Below are 18,482 nucleotides of genomic sequence, written 5' to 3'. Positions count from 1 at the left end.
AATAAGGGGGTCGAAGGTGAGGAAAATGAGTCATTTCTCGACTGTGTTGACAAACGGGTGGGGTCGCAATGAGGCTTGGGAATGGCAGGACTAAAGTACTGATACCTAGTCAAAATCGTCTCATTACATCATTTCTAATTCGTCTACACCAGCAGAATAAAATGTACTACTGTTCTCAATAGGGAATATTGCGCAATAACAGGATCGCGAACTTTACCATTAAACACCAACTTTGGGTGGATACAAGGCGTGAAATGAAGGGTGAAGGGTGTGACCCTAACAGCCTACCGTAGGAAGAGGCGTTTGGGCTGGGCTCGGTAACACCAAGGACGGGCTGCACACCACTGGCGTGAAAACCATGTTACAGACGGATACAGGTTTTACCTTAGATTCCCAGATGGCAGAACAAATTGTTGGCGAAGTAGCGGAGAGCATATCGTAATTCTTGGTATATGATTGGTATGGCGTCAGTAGAGTAATGGTGTGGGGCGGCATCACACATGCCAACGATCTAATTTAGTTATTGTTCATGAACATTTGAGTGTCCAGAGGTATGTTGACGAACTTTTGAATCCTGTCTTTGATCCATTCATAGAATTATCGGCAGAAATATTCACCTCCAAGGTGACAATGGCACACCACATCGTGCCCAGGTCATACCATGGCTCTACCCCGATGTCATGTCCCAAACATTCAGTCTTGAATGTTGACGGACAGAGAGTAGACCAGTGCCTCAGAACCCGCGAGCACGGCATCGCTTGAAGTAACTCTTCGGGCGGATTGGCAGGCAAATACCAATACAGATGAAGTTTTAGTTTCAGGTTGGATTAATATACTCTGACCTTTGCCATCATTGATTCCGAACGTTGGTACTAATATTGTAGCACCTACTTTGTTAATTAGAATACCACATAGGGATATATATGAAATATAAACTTCACAATCCATATTTGTAAATACAAATATGAGTTGTTATTTAGTAGACGGTTTTCGGGTGTCATAACATTAATCCCCAAGTTTCGAATCAAGAAAAAACTCACCACATCACATTTGAGTCAGTCCAAACATCGTGCATCCCACAATAGTGTTAAAACGTGTTTTTCACTTGCCACTGGTCACGTGATCTTATCATTGCACGTGCATTCGATCGTACATGTTCCCATCATAAGTACAAAGTGAAAAAAACATTTTAAAACACTTTTCAGAACAGCCAATTCTTATGCCGCGTCTCTCAGCGTGCAGCGTGAACGTGCCATTGGCATGCTAGAAGCGGGGACGTCAATAGGTGACGTTGCAAGGACAACAGGGTTCCGCCGTCGGACTGTTTATGATTTACAGACTCGACTGCAACAAACTGGCACCACCCTAGACCACGTATGACGTCACAAGCGGAGGACCGTCAAATTGTGTTACGTCACCTCCGTAACCGTTTTTTGGCGCCTACAGGAACCAGACATGAGCTGTTTAGGGGACGATTGTCGACACAAACCATCCGAAAACGGCTGCTAGCTGCTCACCTTCGTGATCGACGACCAAAAAGCGGAACCATTTTGACGCCATTGCATCGACGTCAGTGTTTGCTGTGTGTCCGACGACACCTCCGATGGATTCAGATAGATTGGAATCGATAGATTTGTCGATGGCGATGGCAGGATGACAGTGTGGAGGCAACACCGCGATCAGTGATGCGCACAGGAAGTTGACAGGTTTGGGGGCGTAGGTGTCATGGTTTGGGGTGGTTCCTGTGGGACTGCCCGTTACCGACTTCTGGTTATCCGTAGGAACCTTAATGCTGCAGGTTACCGCGACCAGGTCTAGCCCCCGAAGTTATTCCAGTTATGGCAGAACATGGTCCAGGTCTGCACTTTCAACATGACAATGCCAGACCCCATACAGCTATCTTGACCAGGAATTACCTGCAGAACCCAGGAATCAACGTTACTGACTGGCCGTCAAGGTCACCTGGTCTCATTCCAATCGAGCACATCTGGGATGCTCTTGGTAGAGGTCAGCGCACTCTCAGGAACCAACCCCAGAATTTGCAGGATCTCGGTGCTGCTTGGCACCTACAATGGCGCCGACTCCCCAATAATGTGTTTACACGCATCAGACAGTCCACGAGGAGGCGTTGCTTGGCAGTTGTGAACGCACGGTGTGGCCATACATGCTACTGAAACATTAGATTTAATTCCTTGTGACTTGACACTTTGTTTACACCTTTATTGCTAAATTCTGTAACCACATGGAACCGATTTTGGCATTGTCATAATTCTCAGTTTATCTTATCGACCTGAACAATTAACTGATAACCTATACCACATTATTGTGTTCTTTCTTTTATATATTATTAGATCTATGATTGTGAAGTTTCTTTGTGATAGGGAAATCAAAAATATATAATGACAGTTTATCCTGTTCTGTGCCAAGATATCGCCGTAAAACAGACACAACCAATAGTTTCTGTCAATTATGAAAACCTTTCAAAAGTCTAATTTGCAGTTCTGCCACGGATGGTTTCGGGAAATTGCTGAGTGAAATTCTGTATACACAGACCATGACGTCATGATCACCGGCACGTGTTTTGGAAGTTGCGTCGGGATGTTATTAATAATTCCTCCTTGAGATTGTTATGAAATATATAGCATGTGACTGTTTCTACGCCACATGCAAATAACAACTTCAAATGTAATTCAAAGTACATGCTAGCTGATGCGCAGTTGAATGAACAAGCCTCTTTGTTCCTGATGATAACAGTTAAATGTACTGAAGGTCCTGTTGTGTCCTGTTAGGTGACGTGGAGTACTAGCCACGGTGAACTGGTTGAACTGGTCTATCCTAACACGAAGTGGTCCTTCACAGCAACAACGGAATCCCGGGTCGTGAGAAAACTGGGTATATAAGGGTGGACGCCTCCCCTAGTTGTACATTAAGTCATGGAGCTACAGACTATTCTGACAGGGTTGCTGGTCCTGACGCTTGCCCCCGGGTGTGGGGCCGTCGAGAGGGTGTTCTTTATAGCGGCTGTAGAGAGGGAATGGAACTATGCACCTACGGGGAAAAACATCATCAACCCACAGGATCAGGGGTAAGAGTAAGCGATTAATTAGGTTTGTGATGTACACAGGATGTGTGTATGTGTGTGTTGTTGCTGCTGTAGTCGTTGTCGTGTGTTCAGTGCACAGAGTGATTAAACAAAGTGATGTCCTTGGACGGGTGATAGAGTTCAGCAGCTTGGCTGCATGGAGTTTCTTGGGTTTTAGGTCCAAACGGTAGCACACGTAGCACGCGTGCTGTGTCCTTGAGCAACTGATCTTAAAAGAAACATGCCTCTGTTCACTTTGCAGCACATGGATGCCCGGTGGGTGGAAAAAGTGAAGTATTGATAAAAATAATCCAGCGATTTGTGCATGATTTAATATGAAGTTTACGCCTTAAATCGGACTGTTACATACAGACCTTCTGGGAATGGTTCCAAACCTCGCTTCAGAGACATTCGACAATGCCATTCATCTGACAATGTTCATCGATACTTGCCCCGTGATGCCCAAGCTATTTACCTTTACATTCGCCCCTCAGATCACGTCAAACCTGCCCTGGACGTACCTGCAGGATAACGGCTGTGTGACACAGGGCTATAATATTGTGTTTATAGGGATAACATAGGTTAAAATGGATTACTGCATATCTTGCGTGACAAAAACAACAATAAAAATAAAAAAATAAATCTGTTCTAATTCATACGGAACTGGACGATGTGAAAGTAGACGACGTAGCAAAATGAAAAACCAATTTAAACAAAACAATTCATTTGGCTGCGAATGACACTATTACGAATTTTACACAAACAGAACTTGCTCGTGTATTTACCACATTATATTTCAAAATGTTCTTACTGTAGAGGTTTCTTTGTCGGTCGTAAAATGGTAACATGTACAACCAACAAGATGAAAGAACTCAATGCGTCACATTCGTTCTTCTGGTGTCCCTCTAAAACATACAAAATTAATCTCACGGCAATTTCTATCATTTATTGCTGAAGTGGGTGATACGCGAAGCAGGCGCATATGTGAATACCTTTCTGAATACTTCAGCACTTACTGGCTTGCTGGACATGACACACTGAATCAGATGTCCGTCTTGGTGATGGCAGCTACAGATAACTATCTACACATATGTCACCACGAACATCTGGTGTCATCACTGATGTTCACTGGTCAATTTTCACAGCTATTTTGACCTTTAACCAAATGTAATCTATGTTCAGGATAATCGAATCTGGCTATTTTTTTTACACTAACGTCATTATATTATCATGTGTGTCGTAGACATGTATTTGTGATTTTAATTTACATCGGAAGTAATAATACTATCAAGTCAGATGCGTCTCATATCACGCCATTTACAAGACACAAATATACTGATTGACTGTGTAGAAGAGTGTTTGCATGCATTCAAGCCAATGCAGGTCACACACGCTTCTAGGGTGACACATTACACCACCTGTGGTCATGTCGTACCATTTGGACATGTGTTGAAAAACTGTTTAATGTACCCAACATAGACATCACCAGCCATATTTAATTCATTCTTCATTGTATTGTTATGACTTTTTAGCACATATTGATGTTTACAATACCGTTTATGTTGATCATTTATGTTTTGTTGTCTTTTCGTTGTCGAGCTTCAAATCGGTTGACGACCCGTGAAGATCCGGGGTAGGATAGGTCTTCAGCAATCCATGTGCTTGCCATAAAAAGCGACTTTGTTTGTCGTAAAAGGCGACTAACGGGATCGGGTGGTCAGGCTCGCTGACTTGGTTGACACATGTCATCGGTTCCCAATTGCGCAGATCGATGCTCATGCTGTTGATCACTGGATTGTCTGGTCCAGACTCGATTATTTACAGACCGCCGCCATATAGCTGGGATATTGCTGAGTGCGGTGTAAAACTAAACTCACTCACTCACTCACTCAAATCGGTTGACAAGTTTCTTTTGGACGTCAGTTTATGTTGCTATGCATTTGGCAAAATGCCATGACTTAAGAAGATATTAAGTTATTAACGAAAACATCTGTATATGGGGGCCAGGCATTACGTATGTACATTGTATGTTGAACGGTAACGAAGCAAATGACGTATAATGGAGAGAAACGACACACATTATGACTAAGGACGAGAAGTTCCTTGTTTGGACTTACCGCTCTTCCACTTCCGTTCTCAGTCTCCTGGCCACTAATATTATAGACTTCATAATTAATGTAATTCCATAATTATCACGGAATTGGAATAGGAAGGCCAAAAATTGAAGTTAAGAGCATCTACAGAAGTGGCATAGCTTATTTTAAGAGGTTAATGACCAAAGGTGTCCTGGCAACTGTCACAAATAGGTCATTACTAGCAGGATACCGTCCAGCTGATCGGACATAAGTGATTCTCGGAAGTGCGCTCTTGTTTAGCTGGGAAACCCAATTATGGAACTGAAGTCATGAGCGACTACAGAAGTGCAATACTTTATTCAGTGAAAGAAAGGTTACTGACCATCAAGTGATGATGAAGGTAGATGTGAAGTGCCCGTGAAAACCCGGGTTACCATGGACCCTTAGCAACCCATGATTTTCTTTAGAGGCATCTAACGGGATCGGGTGGTCAGGCTCGCTGACTTGTTGATGCATGTCATCGTATCCCAAGACTGACGAACGAGGATATAGTGTAATTTTAGGTAAATGCACGGTCGTTAATCCAGCTGTTGGCTTCGTATGAAGAACACACACAGACTTTAAGATACAGTATGATTCCACTAATGTTTGTCTAAGGTAAGCGTCAGGCTTATCTGCAACTCCTTTCATCAAAAGGACTTCCATCACATTGGTAAGTGCATGTTAAACAACAAAAGAAACACATAATATAATGGAGAGGCTTGTAGCGACACTAAAATGTCCGCGATCATGTTGTCATTGTTCAAATATTCCAGCTAACATTTTGGTTGCATGTATGGCCCAGTAGCCACTCTCGTAACACTTCGAGGGAGAGGAAGGGAAGTTTGAGTACACACAACACATTGTGTGACGCGCAGTTCATTTAGATTGCATTGAACAATATAACAAACTCTAACACCCATTTCTTTGTATATAAAAAGAAAGAAACAAACAAACAAACAAAACATTATAGATATGAGTAACTTTTATTTTCCCACATAGAGCTGCGGACAAGTATCTGGTGAATGGCAGGAACCGTATTGGCAGCGTGTACACCAAGACTATATATAGATCGTACACAGACGCCACCTACCGGACTGAGATCCCAAGTCCTTCCTGGCTCGGTCTGTATGGACCAATCATCAGAGGAGAAATCGGTGACACCATCACTGTCCACTTCCGGAACAATGGATCGCGGGAGTTTTCTATGCATCCACACGGGCTCTTTTATAAGAAAGACAGTGAAAGTAAGATGTGTTTTTAAAAAAAAAGAGAGAATAATATGATATTGTGTTACTCAGTTGGTAACCTTCTTTGATCATGTGACAATTTCAAACGTGACAGTCTCATCCAAAGGCGTTCTGATCTGCAACTAACGTGATACTTTATGTGTTCATAAATGTTAACGCAACATTTGATTTACATCAGGTGCGATCTACATGGATGGCACATCCGGGCATTTTAAGTACGATGACATAGTTATGCCCGGATCTGACGTCACGCTGACGTGGCAAGTACACCCTGACGATGCCCCTGGTCAAGACGACCCTGCCTGTATACCCTATGTGTACCACTCACATGTTGATACACCGCCCGATACCAACACAGGTCTGATCGGTGTCATCTCCGTCTGTAAGCCAGGTAATGCAATAACAGCTGATGCAATCGTGATGCTCGGTCTACCTGTCAAAATAGTGAACAAAATGTATCAAGTCAGCCTGTTGCTCAAATAGTTTCCAATGTTTTTGTGTCAACCTGTAAATCAGATCAGGTACGTGTACTGTGTAGCCGTAAACCAATTAATGACAAATATGTGCCGTGTGTACCTGGAACCCGGTATAGAACAATACGTGTCGTGGAAACATGTGAACCAGGTATATATTGCGGAACATGTGATATATGTCCCAAACCATAGTCGGTGGCATAGGTTAACACAGGCATTCACCACGAACACGGGTTAGACAGACCCCTAAACATTATCAGGACGGACCGATAGAAGGAGGCATGGTCTCCTTTCCAAGAAACAAGTATATTCACATATATATTGAAAAGACGCTGCAGTGAAAATGGTGGCTCCTGGTTAAATCTACAGTCGGTTTGTTTCTTGATTTTGCAAAACAGAAACTGGGCGAGCTGGAAAATAGTTCAGGGTCTTTCAGAAATTCGAAGCCACGATGAAAGAGTTCAGGAGTGCCTATATAAAGCAAAATTGCGGCGCTTTAGACGATTGGGCCTCCCGTGTTACATAAAATTAAATAAAATGGCAAACCTATTATGTTTCCGAACAAACAGTCCGTATACCAAGTAATTGAATAAGGTCAACATTGTTACTTGTACCATAGGTAATCATATGTTTGATGTTATGTACATACATCTTGTGAATGTTGCATATTTTAGGAACGTTGGATGCCAAAGGTCAAAGAAAGGACGTGGATGAAGAGTATTTCATTGTTGCAAAAGTATTTGACGAAAATGCAAACTGGATTACATCCCGAAATTTACAGAAGTGTGGAGATCCAACTGAGTGTCAGAGGTTGCTGGACAACGAGGACGAGGACTTCATGGAGAGCAACCTCATGTACACATTCAATGGCTACGTGTTTGCGCAACTTCCGGATCTCCTCGCCTGTTCAGGGGACAAGGTCGCGTGGCACGTGATTGGCATGGGCAATGAAATTGACATCCACTCGATCGAGTTCCATGGTCAGATAGTACAGACAGAACAGACAAGGTAGGGGTGAATAGCCTGCACAGTTTGTCTGTAGCCTTTGTTAAATCACTATTGGCTGGATTTGCTTTCCTAAATGGTAAGATCAGTGGTCGTAATAAAAAGGTAAACATAAGACATTGGGGTGAATTTACTGTGAAAATGTCCTTCCAAAACTTCGTTTAAGCATTTACCCAAGGAATAATTCCTCATTTTGAACAATACCGGACACTGCCATTTCCCTATGTAGATTTTCCCTCAGTATTGTACACGAAATGAAATTAAGCTGCAGTCTACAAATAATTTATAGTTTAAAGAATAATTTACAGTTTGATAAACTTTAATGATATGAAAAAATGTAACCGAGAAGAAACTTTCATAGATAAGAGGGATTCTTCTTTGGCAACAAATGCATAAGCTGTGTCAGTGACATCATTCCTTCAAAGTATGACTAGCAGAGGTTCTTCAGGCGCACTTAGTGTAAAAATCACAAATCCTAAATCAAATTCTCACAACCGGTATTTGTAGAGACCACAAATCATATCTACAGTCAGAAAAATAGACTGGCAATATTCATTTGCAATATCCTGGTATAAATGGTGGAAAACGTTATAAGAATTCCGTGTGAAAAGGTATCCAGAATCCCCAAACAACCTTCCTCGTTTTAATTCATACATGTAGGAAAAATATCTTTTTGGAGTAGGACTTGTCCGGTGGGGGAAATGTCCGTGTGGGAAGTGTCTGGATCCCCATATTTTCCTTGGCTGTCGTTTCAGTGACGACAATATCCAGGTGTTCCCGGCTGTGTTCAAGACGGGTATGATGACGGTCGGATCCCCGGGACATTGGATAATAGGCTGTATGGTCACAGATCACTACGCCGGTCAGTCGACATACAGCAGATCACTACGAAGATAAATGGAACAAAATGTCACTGTCAATCTTAACGTTACCTGGGCACACTTGCACAAAGCAATCTTAGCGGTACGACTATTTTACGCCTATGTTAGAGAATGGAAGTTACAATCATCGTAGCGCTAAGATCGCTTTGTGCAAGTGGGCCCTGCACATTATCTCAGGTGAATGTGGTTGTCTACATTTGAAAACAAACGATGAGGTGTTTTATTGAAGTATTAGTAGGATGCATTCTCATCGGAATATACTTGTAATTGTAGGTGGTATGAATGCATACTTCATCGTAGAAGATTGCGGGGCTCAGACATCGCAGAAGCTACCCGGAAACACACGAAACTACTATCTCGCCATAGAAGAAGAAGAGTGGAATTATGGACCTTCCGGCATGGATAAATATAATGGCGGCATGCTGAGTGAACCCGGCAGGTACAGACATTACAGAATACCTAACATATTAGTTTATGCAAAATTTCTTTAATCATATAACATGTTTTCTTTGTGTCATGAAAGTAATTCCTTTGAATAATACATGTCAAGAATCTATAGTACATTTTCTCGTTCTGTGGCTGAAACAATGCAGATGCGACGTCAAATTATAACTCACTCACTCACAAATTTCATTAGGCCCAAGAATGTTTTAACGTGATTCAATTGCGACATATTAAAATAACAAACATTTTTTAAGACGTCCCTTTTGCATAATCTGCAGCAAGGCGGAACCCTATTTCGCTCAAACTACTGCTCGCATCGGAGGTAGATACAGGAAGGCAAGATTCCAGGAGTATGGCGACATTGTCTTTTTAACCCGGAAGTCATCTCATGATACATCGCTTGGAATTCTGGGACCGGTGTTACGAGCGGAATCTGGGGATGACGTCAGGATTGTCATTAAGAACAAAGGCAGCAGACCGTTCTCGTTTACTGGCCATGGGTTGACATACACACAAGGCGCAGGTGAAATGACAGGTATGAAAGTGATCAGGTTATTTATGGCGTTTATGGCGTTTGAAGGGTGGATTCAATATGACTGAATGAATTCCATATTGTGCAGTGGAAGATCATGTGACATTATTATCTGGACAAGATATTGAAACCTCTGTTGTATGTGCGTCGATGTTTTGCCGTGCACGAATTGCCAGTGTTGAACGCCCACAGGGCAACCTCCATAGATTGACCTTGGCAACAAAGAACCCAGACAATTCCCCAATTTGAAGTAATCTCATGATAGTGTGACGCCAACCACGTTGGCTGAACTTGGTCAGGCGCTGCAAGAGGAGTAGGACAGACTCCCCAATTCGCTATTGGGAGGCTCATACGCAATGTGCATCTTCGAGTGAATGAATGTTTTCACAAATCGTGGCAGTGGTGCAGGCTGATGACCTGGGAATTTCACACTTTAGCCCTATCATATTTCAGGATCAGGCTAGCTATTCTTGAAACGTTCGTAGCCCTGCGAACTTCTTAAGCCCATTCTTAACACATTGACTACGATCGAGTTAAGAATTCTTAGTGCTAAGAACGTTTCGAGGATACGCACCCAGGTGTTCATGACATCTGTCATCATACTTCACAACCGGGTGTAATGTGCTCACACATCATACATAAACTAACTTAAGAATACCTTACAGTATATTATGATGTATGCTAGGAATATCACGATTGTTATGAGGCGTCTTTAGCCTTGGGTCTTTTGTTCTGAGTAGAAACTGTAGTAGTGTCACCATCCCATACCGAATAGGTAGTGTGACGGCATGTTCTAAGCTATACTCCTTGCAGCAGGTGAAGTGAAAGACTGACTGAGTGAGTGAACCAAACCATTACAGATTGAACTAAATGTGAATAGTGTGGAGTGTGAATATCGCTCCAAGTCCGAATCCATAGACATCCCGCTATTGCGTGGGGACCAGTACTATAGATATGGGCACTGATGCAAGCTGGGGGTACGATGACTCGCACAGAGATGAATACCGAATTCCCGTTGAAGTTAGCCTTTACGAGTATGGGACCAGTTTACACTCGATATCCCCGTAGATAGGATGATAGAAGGGGTTTTGCTGAAGGCCTTATGCCGACCATCATCATCCACTTGTTTCTGTTGTACCGTTGTGAATCAGTCACATATTTCATCTGTATGGAACTGTCTTTTCATAGGCCATTCTGCCCTGTCAACCCTGGCTCCATTCATGTGTACAATCAGCACGTACCTGATGACGTTGTTGGCCCAAATGACCCGGACTGCATCGTGAAGATATACTACTCATCGACAATCAGTGACGTCAATTCCGGCCTGATAGGACCTCTAGTTCTGTGTCGGAGGGGCGCTTTGGATAAAGCCACTGGGAGACAGGTAGATATGTTTTCAGCGAGATAGGAGCCCACCTGAAAACAATAACAAAAAAACAACAACAACAAACCCACCCCCACCCCCAACAACAACAACAACAACACGTTATGCTAGTCTCGGACATTTACCTCTCTCGTGAGGCACATGGACTCGGACTTTTGACGTAATTGGGGAGAGATGGGAATCTAACCCAAGATTTCAGGGTTCTTCTATTCCTGAAGAACTCAACCCTGCTAATCGAATTTCGGCGCTTTGAACGGTTGGGTTTAACAAACCATTTCACCGAAGTAAAACCATATTCTGTTTCTTGTGAGTGGTTTAAAAACGGGCTCTATCACGTTTCAACTTAAGTCAGCTTTTCTAAAATCAAAGTGAACTCACCTCACTTTATTACAGCTTTAAATCATGCAATGATATATGAAGCGTATCATAGGAACTGATTTATAGTGAGGAGGGCACTGGCAGTACATAGTCTATGTAATCAGACGCAGAATCTATAAGACAATAACGTTTCAAATTGTTTCAGAATGATAGCATTTACTTGTCTTAACAATTAACAATTCTCATATAATATCAATTTTCAACATGACATTTAACTCTTACTGTATACTTAATATAAGTACATCCAATCCATCTTCATTTGTCATGTAGTAATCGTTTACAGATGGCGTAACTGACCTATTGAGTAGTCTACAAGCCTACATTCTCACACGAAGCATACCATAAATACAGATATACATGTATATTGAGGTTGGGCCTGCAGGGGGAAGTGTCCACATTGTCGTCTTCTGGTATTATCAACACCAACGGTTGGTAATACTATGTTTATAATAGCCGTGAACCGTGATAGCATTGTAATGTTGATAATCAAAGGACAGTTTACCTTGATAACACTAGGGCATGCTATAATTAATTGTTTGTTGTTTAACGCCGCACTCAGCAATATTCCATCTATATTGCGGCTGTCTGTGAATAATCGAGTCTGGACCTGACAAGCCAGTGATCAACAGCATGAGCATCGATCTACACAATTGGGGGTACGATGACATATGTTAACCAATTCAGCGAGCCTGACACCCCATGCTAATAGTCTGAGCTGAAATTAATTGGACACTTTCTTCATTTGTAGCGGTACACGGACAAGGAGTTTTTCCTGCTCTTTAGTGCATTTGATGAAAACAAGTCTTGGTTCTTAGATGCCAACATCAAGAATTACTTAACTTCCGCTGTCAACAAGGACGACGCCGACTTCATTGAGAGCAACGTTATGCACGGTAAATTCCGGATTCATACAAAACTAATGACCCTTTTAGTGTCCGTCTCCTCTACAAGTATAGGTTTAATAGAAACATAAGCAACTGTTTAAACTGTGCATTCTGTAGACGGATAACGCTTCCAGTGTTGCTGTACAACATCTCCACCCTATTTTAGGTAATTCGTGGCAGGCCTTCCGCAATTACATTTGCCCCAGCAAACCAGTGGTTGAAAGCATGAGCATAAGATTACATATGTAACGTGTTTATTTACTTTAGGTATTAGTCAGTGAGTTTTACGCCGCTTTTAGCAATATTCCAGCAATGCGGAGAAAACCAGAAGTGATTTTCATACAGTGTACCCATCTTTGGAATCGAACCAGGACCTTCAAGAGCGCAAGTTGAAACCATGAGCCCACATCGGATCAATATATTTCGAATGTTGGAAATGTGCTGTTTTGGCATATATTTGTTTTCTTCACGACAGGAATCAATGGATTGAGTTTCGGGAACTTAAATGGCTTGGATATGTGTGTTGGTGACAATGTCACGTGGCATATACTTTCTTACGGATCTGAGGTTAACGTGCAGGCACCATATTTCCATGGCAACACATTCAGTATTGGGAACAGACATCGAGACGTGGGCACTTTGATAGCTGCAGAGACACACTCGCTCTACATGAAGCCAGATAATCCAGGTGAGAGACAGACCTACTCTACGTGACAGCGGATAATCCAGGTGAGAGACAGACTTGCTCTACATGAAGCCAGATAATCCAGGTGAGAGACAGACCTACTCTACGTGACAGCGGATAATCCAGGTGAGAGACAGACCTACTCTAGATGACGCCTGATAATCCAGGTGAGAGACAGACCTACTCTACGTGACACCGGATAATCCAGGTGAGAGACAGACCTACTCTACGTGACGCCTGATAATCCAGGTGAGAGACAGACCTACTCTACGTGACACCGGATAATCCAGGTGAGAGACAGACCTACTCTACGTGACACCGGATAATCCAGGTGAGAGACAGACTTGCTCTACATGAAGCCAGATAATCCAGGTGAGAGACAGACCTACTCTACGTGACACCGGATAATACAGGTGAGAGACAGACTTGCTCCACATGAAGCAAGATAATCCAGGCGAGAGACATACTTGATCTACATGACACCAAATAACCCCGGTGAGAGACAGACCTACTCTACGTGACACCGGATAATACAGGTGAGAGACAGACTTACTCTACGTGACACCGGATAATACAGGTGAGAGACAGACCTACTCTACGTGACACCGGATAATACAGGTGAGAGACAGACCTACTCTACGTGACACCGGATAATCCAGGTGAGAGACAGACCTACTCTACGTGACACCGGATAATACAGGTGAGAGACAGACTTGCTCTACATGAAGCAAGATAATCCAGGTGAGAGACAGACCTACTCTACGTGACACCGGATAATCCAGGTGAGAGACAGACTTGCTCTACATGAAGCAAGATAATCCAGGTGAGAGACAGACCTACTCTACGTGACACCGGATAATCCAGGTGAGAGACAGACCTACTCTACGTGACACCGGATAATACAGGTGAGAGACAGACTTGCTCTACATGAAGCCAGATAATCCAGGTGAGAGACAGACCTACTCTACGTGACACCGGATAATCCAGGTGAGAGACAGACCTACTCTACGTGACACCGGATAATACAGGTGAGAGACAGACTTGCTCTACATGAAGCAAGATAATCCAGGCGAGAGACATACTTGATCTACATGACACCAATAAATCCCGGTGAGAGACAGACCTACTCTACGTGACACCGGATAATACAGGTGAGAGACAGACTTATTCTAGATGACGCCTGATAATCCAGGTGAGAGACAGACTTGCCCTACATGAAGCCAGATAATCCAGGCAAGATACAGACTTACTCTAGATGACGCCTGATAATCCAGGTGAGAGACAGACTTACTCTAGACGCCTGATAAATCTAGATGACGCCTCTACATGATAATCCAGGACGCCAGATATCCAGGCGAGAGACAGACTCGCTCTACGTGACGCCCGATAATCCAAGTGAGAGACAGACTTGCTCTACGTGACGCCTGATAATCCAAGTGAGCGACAGACTTACTCTATGTGACGCCCGATAATCGAGGTGAGAGACAGACTTGCTCTACGTGACGCCTGATAATCAAGGAGACGAAAATTCACTCAATCTGCCTGACGCCTGATAACCTATGCTAGGTGAGCGAAGGCCCAAGTGATGACGACTGCAGACGCTTCAGGTGAGAGGACTGTGGATGGCGAGATACTCTATAACACCTATTATAATTGACCTTGACTGGGCTAAAGGGGAAAGGCTTCAAGAAAACATAGTATTGATGTGAAAAGTGATTAGATGTCAGTTAGACATATTGAAAAGATAGTTCAAGATAATACAAGTTTGCATGTAATCCTTACGTTTTGCTTGTACAAAAGATGCTGTTAATATAAATGACAAACATATTCCCTTTAATTGATTATAACAATTCCGATTTTGATACAAGTAGTACTGTTTAATTTTAAGCACACACAACCATCAAAAGGTGTACATTCCACAACGAAAATCAAACGTTGCTACTTTTTTTTATTATTATGATTATTGTAATGCATTTTAACATTTGTGTATGAAGATAAAAGAGGGTTTAATAAAAATCCGAAAGTACAACGCCCCATATATTTCCTGGAACACATTCATTCCAGGCATTTGGGCTGTGAGGTCTGCAACCAACGTCATGACGGATACCGGCGTGACAGCTTTCTACCAGGTAAACCCCTGCGGTACAACCCAAACTGGAGCCGACGGCGCAGCCAGCGGCGTCACGAGACGCTACAACATTGCCGTCGAGGAAGCGGACTGGGACTACGCGCCACGCGAAACAAGCCTCATCAACGGTGTTGATCTAAATGATCCAAGAGCGTAAGTCCTTCCTGTGTGGGCAAATTCTAATGCGTAGTAGCAATTACAAGTAACGAGAGGGGCGGTGGGGTAGCCTAGTGGTTAAAGCGTTCGTTCGTCACGCCGAAGACCTGGGTTCGATTCCCCTCATGGGTATAATTTGTGAAGCCCTTTTCTGGTGTCCCCCGCAGTGATGTTGCTGGAATATTGCTAAAAGCGGCGTAAATCTATATCCACTCATTCAATTGTAACTAGAAATAAAGGTGGGGCACGGCTGTCCCTAAACCTCCGCAGTTGTTGTTGTGTCTGGCCGTCAGAAACCTATGATCATAATTCCAATCCCATTTCGCCCTATATTGGTTATGTTTCTAGATTCGTCAGCACCATATCCGTACTCGTGGGTGTCGAGCTCAATTAAATGGTCATTATGAATACAAGCTGACACCTCATTCAAAACGGCGTTAACCGAACTCTCTCATTCTCTAGAATTGTAATTAGTTCTGTAAGGAAAATATCTTCTTCAGTCCTTTAAAGGGTTAAATGAAGCTGACATAGTCGTTTCTATATATTGCTTATTAAGCTTATTTTCAATACACATATTTATGTTACTAGGTATATATACAAAAAGTTAGGATTACATGATATTATCGTTTACCAGACTAAATGAATATAGTTGTTGTTTTTATTTTCTTCCACTATAGAGCATTCATTTTTGTGAGAGATGACGATAACTTCATCGGTGATACGTACAAGAAGGCTTTGTACAGGGAATATACTGATAATACGTTTACCAACCGGAAGCCACGAAGCCAGGAGGACATCCATCTAGGAATTATGGGACCTATGATTAAAGCGGAAGTTGGTGATAAAATTGAAGTAACTTTAAAGAACCTTGCCAGCAGAGAGTACTCAATTCACCCACATGGGGTATTCTATAATAAGTCCAACGAAGGCACAGCCTACAACAACGGCCATGATGGAGGCGCCCTGCCGGGTAAGACGCGCGTATTCACGTGGTACGTACCAGCGCGCTCTGGACCCGGAAGTAAGGACCCTAATTGTATTCCCTGGCTGTACACATCCGGTATCGAGTCAACAAGAGACACATATGCAGGACTTATTGGTCCAATTGTGATCTGCAGGAAGGGCACACTTGACTCAAACAACAAACGCACGGACGTAAATAAGGAATTCGCCCTTTTGTTTAGTATATTCAATGAGAACAAAAGTTGGTATTTATCAGATAACATAGCGAAACATGCGCCTGGAAGGGTGGGCAGTGACTATGGTGATGATGGAGACTTTGAGGAAAGCAACCTCTTCCATTCCATTAACGGTCTCTTGACTGGCAACAACGTTGGTCTGACCGTACATCTGAACGACACCATCGCTTGGTACCTGTTGTCTTCAGGGTCGGAGTTAGATATGCACACCATTCATTTCCATGGGCAGACCTTCTCACACGTCAGCAACAACAATCATCGTACTGACGTCATCGAACTGTATCCCGGAGAGGCAGAGGAGGTGGAGATGCGCGCGCATGATGTAGGGACATGGATCCTTCATTGTCACGTATTGGATCACATCAGTGCTGGCATGGAGACAACGTACACGGTTTTGCCGTAGAGAACTGTGACATATGGAACACTGATGCCAGACACATTCTGATGCATAGTAGCAACGTACGTGGGGCGCGGGTGTCCCTTCGTCTAAACCTCCGCAGTATCTATCAGATAACGTAGCGAATCTAGCGGAGGCTGGGTATAGGCGGAAAGTTTACTGTTGGTGGTAATTATCTGTTTACATAGAAACCCATATTTATGTTTTTCAAGAATAAAGGCTTGTTAATCAATGTTTATATTCTATATTAATAGAGTCGATATTATATTTGACATGAAGTACGTTATATAATGTTTGTACGTGTACATAATGTGTTACCTGGTTGTAAGAACAAGACATGTCAACATTTGACCTGTCTAATACAGCGTGTTACGAAAAGGGGAAAATGTGTCCTGTTAAAACACCAGGCTTCGTTCCATGACACATGCACCAACAGATGGGTTAAATATTCAGATTTAAGCTACACACACGCACGCACCTACGCGCGCGCACGCACTCACGCAGGCACGCGCACACACATACACACACCCAACACCACATGCGTTGTTAGATGTTTAGTCATGTTTTTAATGAAGCCCCTAACTTCATAAAATGTGTTACAAATTTGATACAATGATGAAACGGAGCCCTGAAGGGTTCAGCAGCTCAGCAACCCAACTCAGAAGAGTGGGGTTTAACCATATCTGGCTTCATTGGGCTACTAGGCTGTTGAGATATCGTGTTTATCATGTTAAGGATATAAACGATAGAAGTCAAAAACAGGAAGTAGGTGAAAACAGAGAATGGAATTAGTAGTGTTCACATTGCGTTAAACATTCCAGGGTTGATTAAATATTAGGGGTAAATTGTTTTAGCATTCGTTAAATCTTTCTCTGTTCGCAATGACGACACGATACTGTACATGTGTTGCCGTCGTATTGTGACTTGTCTAATCGCTATATTGTATCTACTCTAGTCGCCGTATTGTGTCTAGTCCAGTCGCCGAATTGTGTCTAGTCTAGTCGCCGTATTGTGTTCAGTCTTGTCGCTGTACTGTGTCAAAGTCGCCATAAAATCACTCTAATCTAGTCGCCATATTGTGTTCAGTCTAGTCGCTGTATTGTGTCTAGTCCAGTCGCCGTATTGTGTCTAGTCTAGTCGCATATTGTGTTCAGTCTAGTCGCCGTTTTGTATGTACTCTAGTCTGCGTATTGTGTCTAGTCTAGTCGTCATATTGTGTTCAGTCTTGTCGCTGTACTGTGTCTAGTCTAGTCGCCATATTGTGTTCAGTCTAGTCGGCGTATTGTGTCTAGTCTAGTCGCCGTATTGTGTTCAGTCTAGTCGCCGTATTGTGTTCAGTCTATTCACCGTATCGTGTCTAGTCAAGTCGCCGTTTTGTGTCTAGTCTAGTCAGTTTGTGAAAGGGACACCGGGATCCAAGTGCGTTCCAGAGCGTTCTAGGGTACAGAATACACTTGACCATGTATTGAAGCGACATAAAATCACACTCA

The 18,482-nt window shown here is 42.9% G+C and overlaps 2 protein-coding genes across 2 annotated transcripts; both read left to right on the top strand.

The window, feature by feature from the left end:
• Window positions 1–2,933: 2,933 nt before the first annotated feature.
• Window positions 2,934–12,428, top strand: LOC124274289 (hephaestin-like). Its single transcript, XM_046709632.1, has 9 exons — window positions 2,934–3,085; window positions 6,199–6,443; window positions 6,625–6,837; window positions 7,594–7,927; window positions 8,680–8,786; window positions 9,079–9,244; window positions 9,528–9,784; window positions 10,970–11,165; window positions 12,292–12,428. Exons 1-8 carry the CDS (start codon window positions 2,934–2,936, stop codon window positions 11,062–11,064), a joined length of 1,569 nt encoding a protein of 522 aa, XP_046565588.1. The 3' UTR covers window positions 11,065–11,165; window positions 12,292–12,428.
• On the top strand, window positions 11,901–17,224 carry LOC124274288 (hephaestin-like protein). The gene is made up of 5 exons (XM_046709631.1): window positions 11,901–11,912; window positions 12,292–12,436; window positions 12,903–13,115; window positions 15,177–15,393; window positions 16,074–17,224. The coding sequence occupies exons 1-5, from the start codon at window positions 11,901–11,903 to the stop codon at window positions 16,996–16,998; spliced, it is 1,512 nt and encodes a 503-aa protein (XP_046565587.1). The 3' UTR covers window positions 16,999–17,224.
• The last annotated feature ends 1,258 nt before the right edge of the window (window positions 17,225–18,482 follow it).

Source organism: Haliotis rubra, unplaced genomic scaffold (genome assembly GCF_003918875.1).
Source record: "Haliotis rubra isolate DU_JTF1 unplaced genomic scaffold, ASM391887v1 Scf19, whole genome shotgun sequence".
Classification (NCBI taxonomy): domain Eukaryota; kingdom Metazoa; phylum Mollusca; class Gastropoda; order Lepetellida; family Haliotidae; genus Haliotis; species Haliotis rubra.
The sequence above is the reverse complement of the archived record's forward strand: the minus strand, read 5'-3'. Positions and strand labels throughout refer to the sequence as shown.